The following is a 16,944-nucleotide window of genomic DNA, read 5'->3' as shown; positions in this document are numbered from 1 at the left end:
GGTCTGTCTGCTCTGCCCCACTTCTTTCTCCTTTGAGTTGTCCCTTTGTGTCTCCTGTCCCTCTCCCGTGTCCCCTGTTTTTTCTCTGTTTCTTTGACCATTCCCTTCCTGTCTTTCTTTTTCTACCCTGTCTGTCTTGGCTGTTTCTTTCTGTGTGTCCTGTGGCCCATATCTCTGTCTTTTTCTCTCTCTGCCCTTTTGTCCCGTTCCTCCCAGACCCTGGGACCATGCCGCTGTGAGCCTGGCTTCCTGGGACGAGCCTGTGACCTGCACTTGTGGGAGAACCAGGGGGCTGGTTGGTGGCACAGTGTGAGTGCCGGGGACCCCGCCTTCTCTGCCCGAATTGGGGCAGCTGGTGCCTTCCTGTCCCCACCAGGGCTGCTGGCTGTCTTTGGAGGTGAGCAGATGGGGAGAGGGTGAGATTGGAGGGTCTGGAGCCTGTCAGCCTGTGGCCAGGCTTTGAGAGCGCCCACCTCCTCCGCAGGCCAGGACCTCAACAAGGCCCTGGGTGATCTTGTCTTGTACAACTTCTCCACGAACACCTGGGAGTCCTGGGATCTGGCGCCTGCCCCGGTATGGACCATCCTCTGCCCTGGCTGGGGCCTGCCCACTCATGACCCATCACTCTGCCACCGCGGACTGGACACTGCATCTGGATGCCTGCTTCTCTCTGTCTCTGTCACTGCACATTCTGAGATTTTTTTTCTTGCCCCCCATCTTTCTGGGTGCTCTCGTCCTCCCTCCCTCTCCCCATCTGTCCCCTGTTCTCTTTCCTTCGCCTCTGCCTTTCCTCAGCCAGACTCCCTCCCTCTCTCTCTCCCTCCTCCCTCCCTCCTTCTCTCTCTCCCTCCTTCCCTCCCTCCCTCTCTCCCCCTCCTTCCTTCCCTCCCTCCCTCTCTCCCCCTCCTTCCTTCCCTCCCTCCCCCTCTCTCCCTCCTTCCTTCCCTCCCTCTCTCTCTCCCTCCTTTCCTCCCTCCCTCTGTCTCTCTCCCTCCTTCCCTCCCTTCTTCTCTCTCTCCCTCCTTCCCTCCCTCCCTCTCTCTCTCCCTCCCTCCTCCCTCCCTCCTTCTCTCTCTCCCTCCTTTCCTCCCTCCCTCTGTCTCTCTCCCTCCTTTCCTCCCTCTCTCTCCCTCCCTCCCTCCTTCCCTCCCTTCCTTTATTTTGAATTAAGGACTTAGGCTGATATGAATCTCAGTCTGTAGCCCAGGCTGGCTTGAATTCATGGCAGTCCTCCTGCCTCAGCCTCCCGAGTGTTGAGATTAGAACGGCAGGCCATAGCCTGATCTGGTCTCAAGTTCACTACATGGCCCAGGCTGGCCTTGAGCTCCCTCTCCTCCTGCCTCTGTCTCTGTCTCTGCCTCTCAAGTCCTGGACCTCCAGTCAGCACCCCCCCAGTTGGCTTGTCTGCTGTTCCCTGTCTGCATCTCTCTGATCTGGCCCTCTCCGGTGTGTCACCCTCTGTCCCCTTGTCTCTTCCCCACAGGCTGCCCGTCATTCCCATGTGGCCGTGGCCTGGGCTGGCTTCCTGGTGCTGATGGGTGGTGAGCTGGCCAATGGCTTGCTAACCAATGATGTGTGGGCCTTTAGCCCCCTGGGCGGAGGCCACTGGGAGCTCCTGGCACCACCTGCTTCCGGTCCCTCTGCGCCCCCGGGGCTGGCCGGCCACGCAGCTGCTCTGGTAGATGACAACTGGCTGTATGTGTCTGGTGGCCGCACTCAGCATGACCTCTTTTCTTCCGGCCTCTTCCGTTTCCGCCTGGACCACAGCGGCAGGGGCTTTTGGGAGCAGGTGATCCCGGCAGGTGGGCGGCCCCCTGCTGCCACTGGCCACTCTATGGTGTTCCATGCCCCATCCCGTACTCTGCTGGTCCATGGTGGACACCGGCCTTCCACTGCCCGGTGAGTAACGTGTCCTATACCCTGTTCGTTGGCCACAGCAGCCCAGGACTCCATGACCTTAATCTTTAGAAGTCTGCTCATTGACAGACTCCTGGATTCAGGCGTTACCTCTGTCGTGGACCATTTGTCTGTCTCTTCTCTTTATCTGATTTGCGTCTGTTCCCTCGCTCGCCCTGGGATGGCGCTCTGATCCTTTCCTCAGGCTGACTAGTCACTCTCCCCACGCTTCCGCTCCTCCTCCAGCTCCTATCAGATTATGCAAGATGCCAGACCCTGCTCAGACCTGGGTCCTGCCCACAGTGGATGTCTAGTCAGGATGGGAGGATGGGATACAGACATGGTCATGGCCAGCCTCAGTGCTGGGTGACGCTAGAGGAGAGAAGGAAGCCCTCCTTGTCCCGGGCCCCGGCCTGTCTCTTCCCTGTAGGTTTTCTGTGCGGGTGAATTCCACTGACCTCTTCCATGTGGATCGGCGTGTGTGGACCACGCTGAAGGGCCGGGATGGGCTCCAGGGTCCACGGGAGAGAGCCTTCCACACTGCCAGTGTTCTAGGAAACTACATGGTGGTCTATGGTGAGGTGATTTCCCTAGATCCTGTCTGCCTTCCAGGGGCCTGAGCCCACCCTGAGCTGAAACCTCCCTCCCTCCCCCAAGGCTTGCCCGAGCCCACCTGCAGATGCCACTCAGCCTGGGCCCCCTCCCTCTCCCGAGGCTTGCCAGCGGTGCCCTTTCTTCTCTTCCCAGGGGGCAACGTGCATACCCATTACCAGGAGGAAAAGTGTTATGAAGACGGCATCTTCTTCTACCACCTTGGCTGCCACCAGTGGGTGTCAGGGGCCGAGCTGGCTCCGCCAGGAACCCCTGAGGGTGAGTCTCTGTCTCCACTGTTTTCCTAAGGGCTTTTGAAGATCTCTGAGTTCTAGGAGGAGACGCCTCAGTCATTACCTTGGCGGGTGAGGCATCCTGTGGGAATGGAATAGCTTCTGGAGGCGAGCCGAGCCTGGGCAAGGACAGGGGACAGGGTGGGGACCAGGAAGCAGATGTGCGGCACTGAACCTGGGTTCTACTTTTTATTTTTAAATGTGTGTGTGTGTGTGTACACGTGCGCACGTGTGCAGTGTGCACATGTGGAAGCCAGAAGACAACCTCAGGTATTCGCCTCAGGAACACTGTCCACCTTCTTTGAGTCAGGGTCTGTCACCCGCTAGGCTAGTCTGGCTGCCCAGTGATCCTAGGCCTCTGCAGTGCTGGGTTTACAGATGTGCCGCCATGCCTGGCCTTTCTGTGGCCCTACTGGGTGTCTAGCGCCAGCCCTGATGCTGTGAGGTAAGCAGTTCACCAACTGAGCCGCCTTCCCGGCCCCAGAACGAACTTTGGTTCTCCTTGGAAGTTTGCTGGTTTGCAGCTGCCCTGAGAAGCAGGGACTTAATGGTAGTAGTGGACAAGAGGTAGAGCCAAGGGCTGGAGGTGAAGAGCACTGACTGCTCTCCAGGGTCCTGAGATCAATTTCCAGCCACTGCACGGTGGCTCACAACCATCTGTAATGGGATCTGACGCCCTCTTCTGGTGCGTCTATAGTGTGCTCATACAAATACAATTATTGGAAAAAAAAGTGGTAGACACAAGATGGCTACCTTCAAACAGGCGTCTACTCAGAGCCGCACCTTCGCATCCATGGGGCTGGGTTCAGATGTGGCTGTCGCCTGGGCTGTTGTGAAAGAAGTTGAATGGATACATGATGGGTAAATAGTACAGTGGAGACTTTACTTCAACACAGTCTTCCTTCAGGATTGTTCTTTTAAATTTTTAAAAAATTTTTTTTTCTGGGAGGTGGTGGCACACACCTTTAATCCTGGTCCTCGGGAGGCAGAGGCAGGCAGATTTCTGAGTCTTAGACTAGCTTTATCTAGAGTGAGTTTCAGAACAGCTAGGGTTATACAGAGAAACTCCGGCTTGAAAAACAAAAAACAACCCCCCCCCCCAAAAAAAGTGATTTCCCCACCATAGGCTGCAAAGATTGCTCAGTGGTTAAGTACTTGCTATGTAACATGAGGACTTAAGCTCAGATCCCAAGTACCCATGTAAATGCCGGACATAGCCACACATGTATGTAACTCCAGTGTGTGTGTGTGTGTGTGTGTGGCGGGGGGACAGACAGACATGTGTGGGGCTTGCTGGCTGGCTGTGCTCTCTGAGCAGGGAGCTTCCGGCTTAGGGAGGGAGGAGAGCCTTCTCCTTGCCTCTGCATGTGCACACACGACTGTGTACAACGCACACCACACACCACACACCACACACATAAAATAGTAAATTAGAGAAGGCTGCAATATCTTGGCAGGCACGGTATACACACTCTATTCCCGAGGCTTGGTAGGCGGAAGGAAGCAGGATATGGAGTCTGCATCTAGACAGGGCTCTATGCAGTGGCTCTCTCTCAAAGTCCAGCCCGAGGGAGGAGCGTGGCTTAGTGGTACAGCCCTGGCTTAGACTGCCAGAGAGGGGCTGGGTGTGGCTCACTGGTGGCGCTTGCCTGGCCTGTGCAAGGCCTTGGATAAGATCTTTAGCCTTGAAAAAAAAATGCATGTGTACATACACATGTACAAATTTCCTATTTCTCGGACTTAGACCCAGGCGCTTACAAAGGATAGGTCAGTAGGACATCAGGGAAGCCGTGATTCACTTTCTATGAGCAGAAAGGGGTTTTCTTGGTTTGCTTTTGGTGAAAGCACCAGGCTGCTCTGGATCTAAGTGCTCGGTGTGGATGGCCTTGGCCACTTGGCTCCCAGGTCCCAGCTAGGCCCCTCCTACTGCTTGTTTGTCTTTTGTGTGTGTGTGTGTGTGTGTGTGCCCGCGCACATGTTCCCAAGCCAGAGTGCATGTGCCCGTGAGAGTGTGTGTGCCGTGCACATGTCAAGCCAGAGTGTGTGTGCCCGTGCACATGTTCCCAAGCCGGAGTGTGTGTGTCCAAGCACATGTTCCCAAGCCAGAGTGCGTGGAGAGCCCGATAGCCTGCAGGGGTCAGTTCTCTGTCCCCCATGTGGGTCCCAGGGATTGAACTCCGTTGTCACACTTGGTGGCAGGCACTTTTACATGATGGACCAGCGCGCTGGCCTCTTGCTGGCCTTTTGTAGATGTCACCAACTACCGTTGAACTGTATCTACTCACTTCACATTCTCAGAGCGGCTGAATCTGAGACCACCCTGTGCCTGCAGATTGAGATCCTCTCTCTTCCTTACCCCCTCCCTCCCTTCCCCCCCCCCCCCACCTCCCTCTGGGGTGGTTCAGTTGAAGGCAAAGAAACCAAGACTTGGCAAAAGTTGAGTCTCCTGCCCAGAGCCATACAGCTCATGACTGATGTATGACTTGAATCCATGTCTGTAACAAAGATCATACATTGTTTGAGGTGGTTTAAGCAGGCGTACTGGGCCTCTGAAGAAAATAAGCAATGCAGAGCCAGGCAGGCTGGGAGGATTTCCGTGCCTAGGTAGAGGCTAAAGCTGCAGTAAGCGGGCTGGACTGGGTGAGGGGCGCGAGCTGGGAGGGCAGGAGCCGGGAAGGTCTGATGCTGTGACTGTGTTCTAGGCCGAGCAGCGCCACCTAGTGGTCGTTACTCACATGTGGCGGCTGTTCTTGGTGGCAGCGTCCTGCTGGTGGCCGGGGGCTATAGTGGCCGGCCTCGTGGGGACTTGATGGCCTACAAGGTGCCCCCCTTCGTGTTTCAGGCACCTGCCCTGGATGTGAGCACTGGGGTGACGGGGAAGGGGGTGGCTGTGGGTCTCTGCAATGAGGAGTGATTGGAGAGACGTGGGCAGAGTACGGGGTTTCTGAGGGCTGAGGGAGGAGTGGGGTGGGACCCTCAAGGTTCTGAGCATTTTGGGTTAACTGGGGCAGTCCCAGGGAGCGAGCCTTGGCAGATGCTCCCGGTCTTGAGCAGTGTCCCTTCCTGCGTTCCGTGTCTGCAGTACCACCTGGACTATTGCTCCATGTACACCGACCACAGCGTCTGCTCCCGGGACCCGGAATGTAGCTGGTGTCAGGGCGCTTGCCAAGCCGCGCCTCCTCCTGGGACTCCCTCAGGAGCTGTGAGTGACTACCCCAAGCTGGCCGGCCACTGGCACGAGACCTGCCTTTAACTCCCCCTGCCTAAGTGGTCAGCCATCCAAGGCCCTCATCCCTGCCTCCTGACTGCCGCCCACCCAGAGCCTGCACCTCTCTCTGAGTTTAAGACCCTGTCCCTGGCTCTTGAGTTCCTGTAGACCAACCCTGCTATTTCCTGATGGCCGCCAGGCCGCCCCTCCCCAGACCGAATCCACAGCTCTTGTCAGATCTCCTGAGACCCAGAGGACAGTGTAGATTGACTCTTCCTTGCAGTGTCCAGCGGCCAGCTGCCTGGGCCTGGGCCGCCTGCTGAGTGACTGCCAAGCCTGCCTGGCCTTCAGCAGCACCACAGCCCCTCCCCGGGGGCCTGGCGCCCTAGGTTGGTGTGTGCACAACGAGAGCTGCCTCCCTCGGCCGGGTGAGTGGCCAGCGGCTGTGGGGGAGGGGCTGGGAACACCTCATACTGACCCTGCAGCCTCCCGTACCCCTGTCCTCTCAGAGCAGGCCCGCTGCCGAGGGGAGCAGATCTCAGGCACCGTGGGCTGGTGGGGGCCGGCACCCGTCTTCGTCACGTCCCTGGAGGCGTGTGTCACCCAGAGCTTCCTCCCTGGCCTGCACCTGCTCACCTTCCAGCAGCCCCCCAACGCCTCTCAGCCTGACAAGGTGGGGGCCGGTGGGCCTGGGGTGGGGTGGGGCTTACAGACCTAGGGTCGCTTCTGTTCAAATGAGTCCTTCTTGGGGACAATACTGGGATGGAGCTTGGGGCTTTGCACATAGTAAGTGTCCATGCTCCCCACCCTCAGGCCGAGCCCCACCCTAGCCCTCACTGGGAATCTGCAGGAAGGCGCCCAACTGCTGAGCTAGAGTAACAGGGTTCTTTTACTTCTTATTTTGAGGCAGGGCCTTCTAAGGTTGCCCAAGTTTGTCTAGAACCCAGTCTGTTCCAAACAGACCTCACATTCACCTTTCTTCTTAGCCTCCCCAAAGGCAAAATAGTAATCCCGTGCCTTGAGGGCCTACATTTAAAAAAAAAATCTGGGAGAAATAGCAAATAAAAGCAAAAGATTGTAGAACAAGCTGGGCACTGTGGCACACGCCTTTACTCACAGCCCTTGGCAGTCAGGGCAGGTGGATCTCTGTGGGTTCGAGACCAGCCTGGTCTACACAGTGACTTCCAAGACACCCAGAGCTATATAGACAAACCTTTTTCTCAAAACAAGCAAAACAAAACAAAACAAAAAAGATTGTAGGACAATTTATTTTTTGCCATTCCTAACTCAAGTCTAGATTTATTTACCAATTGCCCCCTGTCTTCCTCTTCCCTGAACCCTTGGCCATAGATTTACCACCTGTGGGCATCCAATGGAGTCAGGCAGTGTGCCTACTCTGTGCAGGTAAAGTGCCTACTCCGTGCACGTAACGTGCCTACTCTGTACAGGTAAAGTGCCTACTCCGTGCACGTAACATGCCTGCTCTGTGCAGGTTCTTTCACTGAGCACAGGGTCTTCAGGGCTTCTCTGTGCTGTAAGGACACTTGGAAATGGATTTCCGGCTGGATGTGCTAGGACATCGCTGTGGTCCCAGCGCTCGGGAGGCTGGCTAAGGCAAGAGAGGAGAATCTTGAAATTCAAGTCACCCTGTACTGTAGTGAGACTCCATCTCAGAGACAAAACGAAAAATCCAAAGAGCTTCATTGCCCCATGGCGGAGAAGGCGTGGTGGCCAGCGTGCCAGGCAGCCCGGAGGCAGAGAGGCGGCCCTGGTGCTGAGCCTGCTTACCTGGCTAATTCTGGTACCGCTCACATTTTGCAGGGGTTTTCCACCTCAGTTCACTCAGTTGAGCGATTCCCTCACATCCATGCTCATAGGTTTCCCTCCTAGTGACTCGGAGTCTCTTCAGGTTGACAGTCGAGTTAACCCCGCACAGTAAACGTGGCAATCCTCCTGCCTCTGCGCACTCTCCCCCCCCCCCCGCCAGTACTGTATTAAAGGCATGTGTACCACACTCAGCCTGCCTTTTCTCAGTATATCCAGGCATGCTGTTGAGTGACAGAATGTAGGAAATGCTTTCACTCTTTTTGTTAGTTGGTCTTGTTTTTGAGACGTAATATCCAGGCTGGTGCCCATAGCCTAGGCTCAAGTGACCTCCCTTGTCTGCCTCCTGGGTGGCTGACACTGTAAAGCACACATTCCTCTGTGCCCCCCTCCCTCTCTGAAACAGGCTCTCTTGGAGTCGAGGCGGGCCTCAAATTTGCTATGCAGCTGAGACTGGCCTTAGATTCCTGACGTGCCTTCTGCTATCTCCTAAGTACCCAAGTTACAAGCCTCAGCCACTGTGCCGTCCTGCCCTTCTTATTTTGGACAGTTATATAATACTTCCATATATAATATTATATATAAATATGTATAAAGTTATATAATATTATAATATTATAATACTTTACATTTCAATGGTATGCCGATGTGCATTTATTTAGTTACTTGTTTTTGGAGATAAGGTTTGGCTGTGTAGCCCAGGCTGGCCTCCTAAGGGTCAACAAGTCTAGGTCCTGTAAGTTACATAAATGGGGTCCAGTGATGAATCCTTGGGTTGTTCTGTTTGTTATTACAGAGGCACACTCTAGCAAGCAAATAAATCTTGTGCTGTGTGATCATTTGGAAGGGCATGGGCATGCTGGGAAAGAAGGAATCTGAGGACAAAGGTGCCAAAGGCGCCAGTCTTTAAGCCTAAAAGACATGTTTTGTTTTGTTTGCTTTTTTTTCGAGACGGTTTCTCTGTGTAGCCCTGGCTGTCCTGGAACTCACTCTGTAGACCAGTCTGGCCTTGAACTCACAGCCTCCTTCTGCCTCTCACATACCAGTATTAAGGGTGTGTGCTACCTTACCTGGCTAGTTTTGAAGATTGACATGTATGACTAGTGAGTGTGTACATGTAGGTCAGAGGACAGCACATGGAGCTGACTGTCTTCTCCTGGTTTGTGGAGGCTCTGGGCCTGCGCTCAGATCTCTCTGCCCCTGAGGCATCTTGCCAGCCCCTCAGTCTTTTGAGTTTTACTATGACCTGAAGATGAGGCTGGGTTGGGCCCAAGGTGGAACCTGTTCATATTCTCTGAATTTGGCCCCTAGAGGGACGATGGGCAAGTCGCTCTAATTCAGTCCTGTCTCTGTCTCAGTCGGCAAAGGTGGTTTGGCCGTCCTGTCTCCTCTGGTTCTGGCGTGGCCTGAGGGGTGTGTTCTCGGGGACAGTCCATCCACGGCAGAGAGGGACTGACACATCTATCCCATCTCCGCATGGTACAGGTCTCCATTGTCCGCAGTACAACTATCACCCTGACACCCAGCCCAGAGACAGATGTGTCCCTAGTCTACCGAGGCTTCATCCACCCCCTGCTGCCGGGAGGGCCAGGTGGCCCTGGGGCTGAAGATGTGGCAGTGTGGGCTCGGGCCCAGCGCCTCCACGTTCTGGCCCGGATGGCCAGAGGCCCCGACACTGAGAACATGGTGAGGCTAGAGCGTTCTGGGGTGATTTTTGGTAAATATGGAAGTGAGTGTGACTCTGTGGTGACGTCAGGGTTCGGTAGACTCTATCCTTAAGAAGGGGCTGTGGGGTTTCACCTATGAGCAGACGTTGGAGGAATTGTGGGTAGGGTGAGAAAGGTTTGAGTGACAAGCGAGATTTCCCTGAGGAGACGGGTCATGGGGAGGGGTGGGTGGCAGCTTCCCAAAGTCCAAGGACCCCTGAAGTCCTCTTCCTCCGGGGAGGAACTGGGGTTCTCGGAGGGATTGGGTGTCTAAAGAAGGACCGCAGAGAGTTGTGAGGTCTTGTTTCTTTCTCACCCCGCGGCAGGAGGAGGTGGGACGCTGGGTGGCTCAGCAGGAGAAGGAGACGCGGCGACTGCAGCGCCCCGGCTCCGATCGCCTCTTCCCACTGCCGGGGCGAGGCAACAAGTACGCCGTGGAGATCCGAGGCCAGCTCAACGGCTCGGCAGGCCCCGGGCACAGCGAGCTCACCCTCCTGTGGGATCGCACCGGAGTGCCGGGCGGCAGCGTGAGTCTCGCCTCTAGCTCTATTCCTAGGCTTTAGCAGAACATCCTCTAGGCTTCCCAAGTTCCAAGCGCGACAGGATTTCAAGTCACTTGATTCTGACTTCTGCTTCCAACCTCACCTTGAGCCCACCAAACTCTAACATTCGACGCCAGGCCCTCATAGGATTTCCATGTTCTTTTCTGGAACATGCTAGGATGGAACCCAGGGCCTTGTATGTGCTAGCAGGAGCTCTATCCCTGAGCCACGCCCCCAGCCCCTCACTGGGGGATTCTAGGCAGGGGCTCTATCCCTGAGCCACGCCCCAGCCCCTCATTGGGGGATTCTAGGCAGGGGCTCTATCCCTGAGCCACGCCCCCAGCCCCTCCCTGGGGGATCCTAGGCAGGGGCTCTACCCCTGAGCCACGCCCCCAGCCCCTCACTGGGGGATGCTAGGCAGGGGCTCTACCCCTGAGCCACGCCCCCAGCCCCTCACTGGGGGATGCTAGGCAGGGGCTCTACCACTGAGCCACGCCCCCAGCCCCTCACTTGTGGATCCTAGGCAAGTGCTTTACCCTGAGCTATACCTAACCCCTACCCTTATTCTGTCTTCTGTCCCTATCTTACTTCTCTGCCCTTGGCTCCTGTTCTGCATGCTTTGGTCTCTAGTCTCTGAGTCCTTCGGACTGTGGCCCCTTTCCTCTGCTGGTTTCCTGAGTCCCTGCTGTAGCTTCATGCTGTCTCCGAACCTTTAACTGCAGTCCTCATTTCCTGTGGACTCTGCCCGAGACCTAACCCTGCCCACATGCCCGCCCTAGGAGATCTCCTTCTTCTTCCTGGAACCCTACCGCTCGTCCGCCTGCACCTCCTACTCCTCCTGTCTGGGATGCCTGGCCGATCAGGGCTGTGGCTGGTGCCTCAACAGCGCCACCTGTCACCTGCGTCAGGGCGGGGCCCACTGTGAGGATGACGGGAGCGGCGAGTCCCTGCTGGTGCTGGTGCCTGCCCTCTGTCCACTCTGTGAGGAGCATCGTGACTGCCACGCCTGCACCCAGGTGTCTACTGGGCCACTGGAGGGAGTGGGGTATTTCGTAAAGGAGGCAGATGGTCAGGCCTGCCAGCTCCCCCTGGTGCCACCCCTCTTCCTCTGCTCGATGCCTGTTTTGGGGTAGAGTTAATTCCAGTGGCCTCAGGGAGCCATGGCCCCGACCCGCCGTCCTTCAGCCCACGCACAGCCGAGTTTCACTGGCGTCCGATACATCCCTCTTCTCTCTGATGCTCAGTCTTGCTTGCTGCATAGACTGGGCTGGCCTCCAACTCGTGGGCTACTTCTGCCTCAGCCTCCCGATGCTGGGACCAACGCCACGTGGCACGAGGTCGGGCTTCCGGCGGGCTTTGCGTAAGCTCCTGGTCTGGTGCCTGAGGCTGGGAAATTAAATGCCTGTTTGCCCTTCTCTGGATCCAAAGGATTTTCCATCTACCTGCCCCTCCCTCCTGACAGAAGTACTGTTGTCCACAGGGCGGGAGCTAGGTAGACAGGCAGCGGCTGTGACTGGAGGTGGCTGCAGGGCAGCCAGCGCTGGTTGCGGTAGCTCAGGGGCAGGAGGGAGAGGCAGCTGGGTTTGGGTGGGTGACGGGCTGAGTTCTCACCGCGTCCCTCTACCCCAGGACCCCTTCTGTGAGTGGCATCAGAGCACCAACCGCAAAGGGGACGCCGCATGCAGCCGGCGAGGCCGTGGCCGGGGCGCTCTGAAGAACCCAGAGGAATGCCCCCCACTCTGCAGCCAGTGAGCCCGGCTAGGTCCAGGGTGGGGTGGGTATGCGTGGGGTGGGCTGGCGTGACCTGGCCCTGCTCTCACCCCCCAGACGCCTGACCTGTGAGGACTGCCTGGCCAACTCCAGCCAGTGTGCCTGGTGTCAGTCAACACACACCTGTTTTCTGTTCGCCGCCTACCTGGCCCGGTACCCACACGGGGGCTGCCGTGGTTGGGACGACAGGTACCCTCCAGTGCTGGGTGGCGACAGGGGGTCCCCGGCTAGGGGCGTGGCCTGGGCGCTGACCCCAGCGCTTATCACTCTACAGTGTGCACTCAGAGCCGCGGTGCAGGAGCTGCGGTGGCTTTTCGACTTGTCACGAGTGTCTACAGAGCCACGAGTGTGGTTGGTGTGGCAACGAAGACAACCCCACTCTGGGCCGGTGAGGACTTGGCTGGTTGGGTGGGCCTCCTGGCTCTCCCGCTGTTTCTCTGCCCTGCTGCCCTGTCCTCCCTCTGTGACTGCCTTCTGCGTCCACACTGCTGTCTCCTGTCAGCCATCTAGCTTCCCTGGCTGTCTTCTTCTGCCGGTCTCCAGCTCTGTCTCTCTCTTTTTTCCTATGTCCTGAGATATGCTTTGATCTCTTACTCCACAGGTGCCTGCAGGGGGACTTCTCTGGACCCCTGGGTGGGGGGAACTGCTCCCTCTGGGTGGGAGAGGGCCTGGGGCTGCCTGTGGCTCTCCCTGCCCGCTGGGCTTACGCCCGCTGTCCCGATGTGGATGAATGTCGCCTGGGCCTGGCGAGGTGTCACCCGCGGGCAACCTGCCTGAACACGCCTCTCAGCTACGAGTGTCACTGCCAGCGCGGCTACCAGGGCGATGGCATCACACACTGTAACCGCACGTGAGTGACGCGCAGGTTGCCATGGAAACGTTGCCTCCGGCCTGGAGCTCAAGCCAGAGGGAGGACGTGACCCTGGTAGTGGGCTCTCACCTGAACCAATGTCCCCAGTTAGCGTGGGGTTCCCACCTTGCAGACGAGGACCTCAGTGGAAGGGCAGGGTACCTGAGGAAACTCTAGTAACCATAGAAGCAGGATACTCCTGGGTGGTGGGCCGTAGCCTTCAGAATTACCATGGAGACAGATGGAAGAGGACCTAGTTGGAAGGGGGTTTTCATAGTGCTGTTGTGTGGTTTCTATGGAGACAGGTATCACCACGTGTGAGAGGGTTGCCTTGGAAACGCGTTTACTTGCACAGCACAGGACCATTGAGAGAGGCAGGCAGTTGTGAGAGCGTTGCAGCGGGTGGAGAGGCTGGGGTTCTCTGACAACTCTGGGTCCACCCAGCCCTTTCCCCCTGCCTCCACATGGTTCCTCAGGTGCCTGGAAGACTGTGGCCACGGGGTGTGTAGCGGTCCCCCGGACTTCACGTGTGTGTGTGACCTGGGCTGGACCTCAGATCTGCCCCCGCCCACGCCTGCTCCAGGGCCCCCTGCCCCTCGTTGCTCCCGGGACTGTGGCTGCAGCTTTCATAGCCATTGCCGCAGGCGGGGACCCGGCTACTGCGACGAGTGCCAGGGTAAGCCGCGTGCTGAGCCTCACGGCCAGCCTTGTAGGGACCCCTTGCTTTCCCAGGACGCCAGCTTCTTCCTCTCTGAGGCTCCCCTCGGTCGTGCTGCGACCCTGTGCCCGCGACCCCGTGCCCCAGTCCCCGCTCCTGTCCCTTCTCTCTATCTTGACCTCACGCCCCCTTGGCCGCTCTGTCGGGGCTCGCTCTCTCTTTCCTGGCCTAGGGCTTGTTTGACTCTTTGAAGCAGCTTGGGAGGGGGTCTGCGATCACCTGAGTCAGGTGGTCTGGGACCCTGTCTGTCCTCGCTCCTGACTTTCTTTGTTTCCTGCCTGCTGGGACCTCCACAGACTGGACGTGGGGGGAACACTGTGAACGGTGCCGGCCTGGCAGCTTTGGCAATGCAACCGGCTCTGGTGGCTGCCGACCCTGCCAGTGTAACGGGCATGGAGACCCACGCCGTGGCCACTGTGACAACCTCAGTGGGCTCTGCTTCTGCCAGGACCATACCGAGGGTGCCCACTGTCAGATCTGCTCCCCAGGATACTATGGGGACCCCCGGTAAGTAAAGACCATGTGGGGCTTGGCAGAGAGGGGTTTCGGGGCCCCATGGGTAGGACAGGGGTTTGACGCTGACTTTCATTTCTTTCTGCAGAGCCGGGGGCTCCTGCTTCCGGGAGTGTGGGGGTCGTGCCCTCCTCACCAACGTGTCCTCGGTGGCTCTGGGCTCCCGCCGCTTTGGGGGACTTCTCCCTCCAGGTGGTGGGGCAGCAAGAGCTGGGCCCGGCCTGTCCTACTGTGTGTGGGTTGTCTCGGCCACAGAAGCGCTGCAGCCCTGTGCTCCTGGGACCCTCTGTCCCCCACTCACCCTCACCTTCTCTCCAGACAGCAGCACTCCGTGCACAGTGAGTACCCAGGGGTCTAGGACTCGGTGTATAAGCCAGAACCATGTCCCCTTCCCAACCTGGGTCTCCTAAATAGGTCCCGACCCGCATGCCACTGGTTTGTTTATTTGTTTGTTTGTTTGTTTCTAAAACCTCGGTCAGTCATCCAGGCCTTTGTTCTGGGCGCTTTTCCTGTGTCCTGAGCTCCTCATTCTTCTGATCCTCAGGCGCCTCCTCCCAGACCAGGCATGGCCGCTTCTTAGTCCTCGTGTGCACGCTCTGATTCATTAGTAGTGGGTCTCACTACTAAATTACTACTGTGCATTTAGAAAGAGCTTTGGTGCCAGAGTGCCTGGTCTTCATCTGTGTCTGCTTTGGATGCAGGGCAGGAGGAAGCCTCCGTGCTTGGAACTTAATGGTGCACATGGTGTTGAGAAAGCCTGCTCTGGGCTCGGTTGTCCACCCCCCCTCCCCATCGTGTGTCCGTCTGTCTGTCTCTGTCTCTCTTTGGTATAGACTCCTACCATGTAGCCTGGACTCACAGTGATCACAGTCCTGCCTCACCGTCCCATGTTGTTGAGATCTGAGGGACATCCCCCACACTCTGTTCTCTCCCTTTGAAGCCCTGGTCTCCCGGACCCCAAGCAGTTCCCACACTCTTAACTCTGCTCCGTTTCAGCTGAGCTACGTCCTGGCCTTTGATGGGTTCCCACGCTTCCTGGATACGGGTGTCGTCCAGTCGGACCGGAGCCTCATAGCGGCCTTCTGTGGCCAGCGGCGGGACAGACCTCTCACTGTGCAGGCTTTGTCCGGTATGGGAGCTTGAGGGGGTGAGACTGGTCAGTCTCCGACTTCCCCTCATCCTTCGGGGTTGGGGTGGAATCCGGTCCAGGCTCCCGTGGGTGGGTGCTAGGCAGGTTCTCCCTGCTGATCCACACCTCTAGCCCTCACTGCTCGATTCCAGACAAGCACCCTCCCCCCTCAAGCTGCATTCCAGCCCTGTTCTGAGCTTTTTTAAACTTAAAAAATATGTTTTTAAAACTGGGCTTTGGCCGGGCGGTGGTGGCGCACGCCTGTAATCCCAGCACTCTGGGAGGCAGAGGCAGGCGGATTTCTGAGTTCGAGGCCAGCCTGGTCTACAGAGTGAGTTCCAGGACAGCCAGGGCTACACAGAGAAACCCTGTCTCAAAAAAAAAAAAAAAAAAAAAAAAAAAACCCAAACCAAAAACCAAACAAACAAACAAACAAAAAATCCCCTGGGCTTTGTATGCCGAGCTTCTGCGCCTGACATTGACGGGATTTAGGACCCAGGTTCCAGCTCAGGGAGTGACACGGGTTTCAGGTGAGCCAGTGCTTTTCCTGGGTGACACGGCTTCTCTCCACCTCTGGACTTGAGTTGAGAGAAACAGGATTTGGGCTGCATGGGTTGGTTTTGGAGAAACCAGTGTCTGAGGCACTGGCGTGGGGACCCTGAGCCATTTCCTTATCTTTACACTTCTCAACCAGGGAGTTTTGTTCCATGGGGACCTTGGCCAATGTCTAAAGACATTTTGAACGACAAGTAGAGATTCCTCTGTCCTCTGGCAGGTAGACAGAGAGATGGGGCTGTCTGTAGTGTACACAGGAGTGTTCACACCAGAGTTGGAGACAGGGCTGTCTGTAGTGTACACAGGAGTGTTCACACCAGAGTTGGAGACGGGGCTGTCTGTAGTGTACACAGGAGTGTTCACACCAGAGTTGTCCACCCGGCAGCATCCACCTGGCTGGGGTGGGGGGACACACTTAGGACATGGTGGCGTGGCACGGAATACCAAGGAAGGACTGGCTGCGCGTGGTGCTTCTGTGCATGTGACCCAGAGCAGTTCTGACGCTAGAGGCAAAGTGTTCGCTTGTGGGGAAGCCCAGGTTGTGAGGCAGCCACCAAAGCCGGTTGTGAGGCAGCCACCAAAGCCGGTTGTGAGGCAGCCACCAAAGCCGAGGGGCTCAGAGAGTCAGACATGGGCACAGCACCGAGCCGGGATGCGTGTGGTGCCCTCCCGGGCTGGGGAGAGACAGACTGCCTCTGTACTGAGGCAGCGGGAAGGAATGGTCCGCCCTTGCCTTGGGAGCTGCAGCCAGGCAAGCCTTCCTTACGGAGGGGAATCAGCTAAAAACAGCTAGGTCAGGGGACGGGAGGGCAGCTTCTCCAGGCAGAAGAGGAGCAGGTACCAGGCCCTGAGAGCAGGCTGGAAGGGTCAGCACTGTGGTGCACAGATGGCAAAAGTGGGAGATCTTGAGTTCAGAGGAGTCTGTAGGGCTCTGTGGGAACCAGAAAGAGAGGTTGTTTTTCTTTGAAAGCCGGCCTCCCTGGGAGGCCCAGGATTCCCCTGACCTCACACAGTCCTGCTTCCTCCTTCTCCCTAGTGATGGAATTATGACAGGGCTGAGCCTCGTGTCTGCTCTGCCCACCCTCCCTCCCTCCCTCTCTCCCTCCCTCCCTCCCTCCCTCCCTCCCTCCTTCCATCCCTTCCATCTTGAGCCAGGCTCTCACGGCCCAGTCCAGCCTTGGACAGTGTAGTGAGGACGACCTTGAAACCCCGATCCTTGTGCTATCAACTCCCCAGCGTTGGGGTCCTAAGTTTTATGTCACATTGGGGACCGAAGTGTGGCTTTGCCTGTGCTAGGCATGCCCTCTGCTGATTGAACCGTATCCTAGCAACTGGCGCTGTCTGCGCTT

At 57.2% G+C, this 16,944-nt stretch overlaps 1 protein-coding gene across 1 annotated transcript in view; it reads left to right on the top strand.

Annotated features, from left to right (window-relative positions):
* Window positions 1-16,944, top strand: part of Megf8 (multiple EGF like domains 8) — a 50,278-nt gene that overhangs the window by 10,784 nt on the left and 22,550 nt on the right. The window contains exons 4-23 of the mRNA XM_052168841.1: window positions 217-397; window positions 485-573; window positions 1,484-1,899; window positions 2,327-2,472; window positions 2,644-2,766; window positions 5,483-5,637; window positions 5,863-5,982; window positions 6,272-6,416; window positions 6,498-6,661; window positions 9,298-9,498; window positions 9,845-10,045; window positions 10,840-11,076; window positions 11,690-11,808; window positions 11,888-12,019; window positions 12,105-12,218; window positions 12,432-12,680; window positions 13,157-13,356; window positions 13,695-13,905; window positions 14,000-14,249; window positions 14,908-15,040. Coding sequence (XP_052024801.1) covers window positions 217-397; window positions 485-573; window positions 1,484-1,899; window positions 2,327-2,472; window positions 2,644-2,766; window positions 5,483-5,637; window positions 5,863-5,982; window positions 6,272-6,416; window positions 6,498-6,661; window positions 9,298-9,498; window positions 9,845-10,045; window positions 10,840-11,076; window positions 11,690-11,808; window positions 11,888-12,019; window positions 12,105-12,218; window positions 12,432-12,680; window positions 13,157-13,356; window positions 13,695-13,905; window positions 14,000-14,249; window positions 14,908-15,040 — 3,586 coding nt within the window. The remainder of the gene's footprint in view (window positions 1-216; window positions 398-484; window positions 574-1,483; window positions 1,900-2,326; window positions 2,473-2,643; window positions 2,767-5,482; window positions 5,638-5,862; window positions 5,983-6,271; window positions 6,417-6,497; window positions 6,662-9,297; window positions 9,499-9,844; window positions 10,046-10,839; window positions 11,077-11,689; window positions 11,809-11,887; window positions 12,020-12,104; window positions 12,219-12,431; window positions 12,681-13,156; window positions 13,357-13,694; window positions 13,906-13,999; window positions 14,250-14,907; window positions 15,041-16,944) is intronic.

This window comes from Apodemus sylvaticus, chromosome 1 (genome assembly GCF_947179515.1).
Source record: "Apodemus sylvaticus chromosome 1, mApoSyl1.1, whole genome shotgun sequence".
In the NCBI taxonomy this organism is placed as follows: domain Eukaryota; kingdom Metazoa; phylum Chordata; class Mammalia; order Rodentia; family Muridae; genus Apodemus; species Apodemus sylvaticus.
This window is presented reverse-complemented; position numbering and strand designations above follow the sequence as displayed.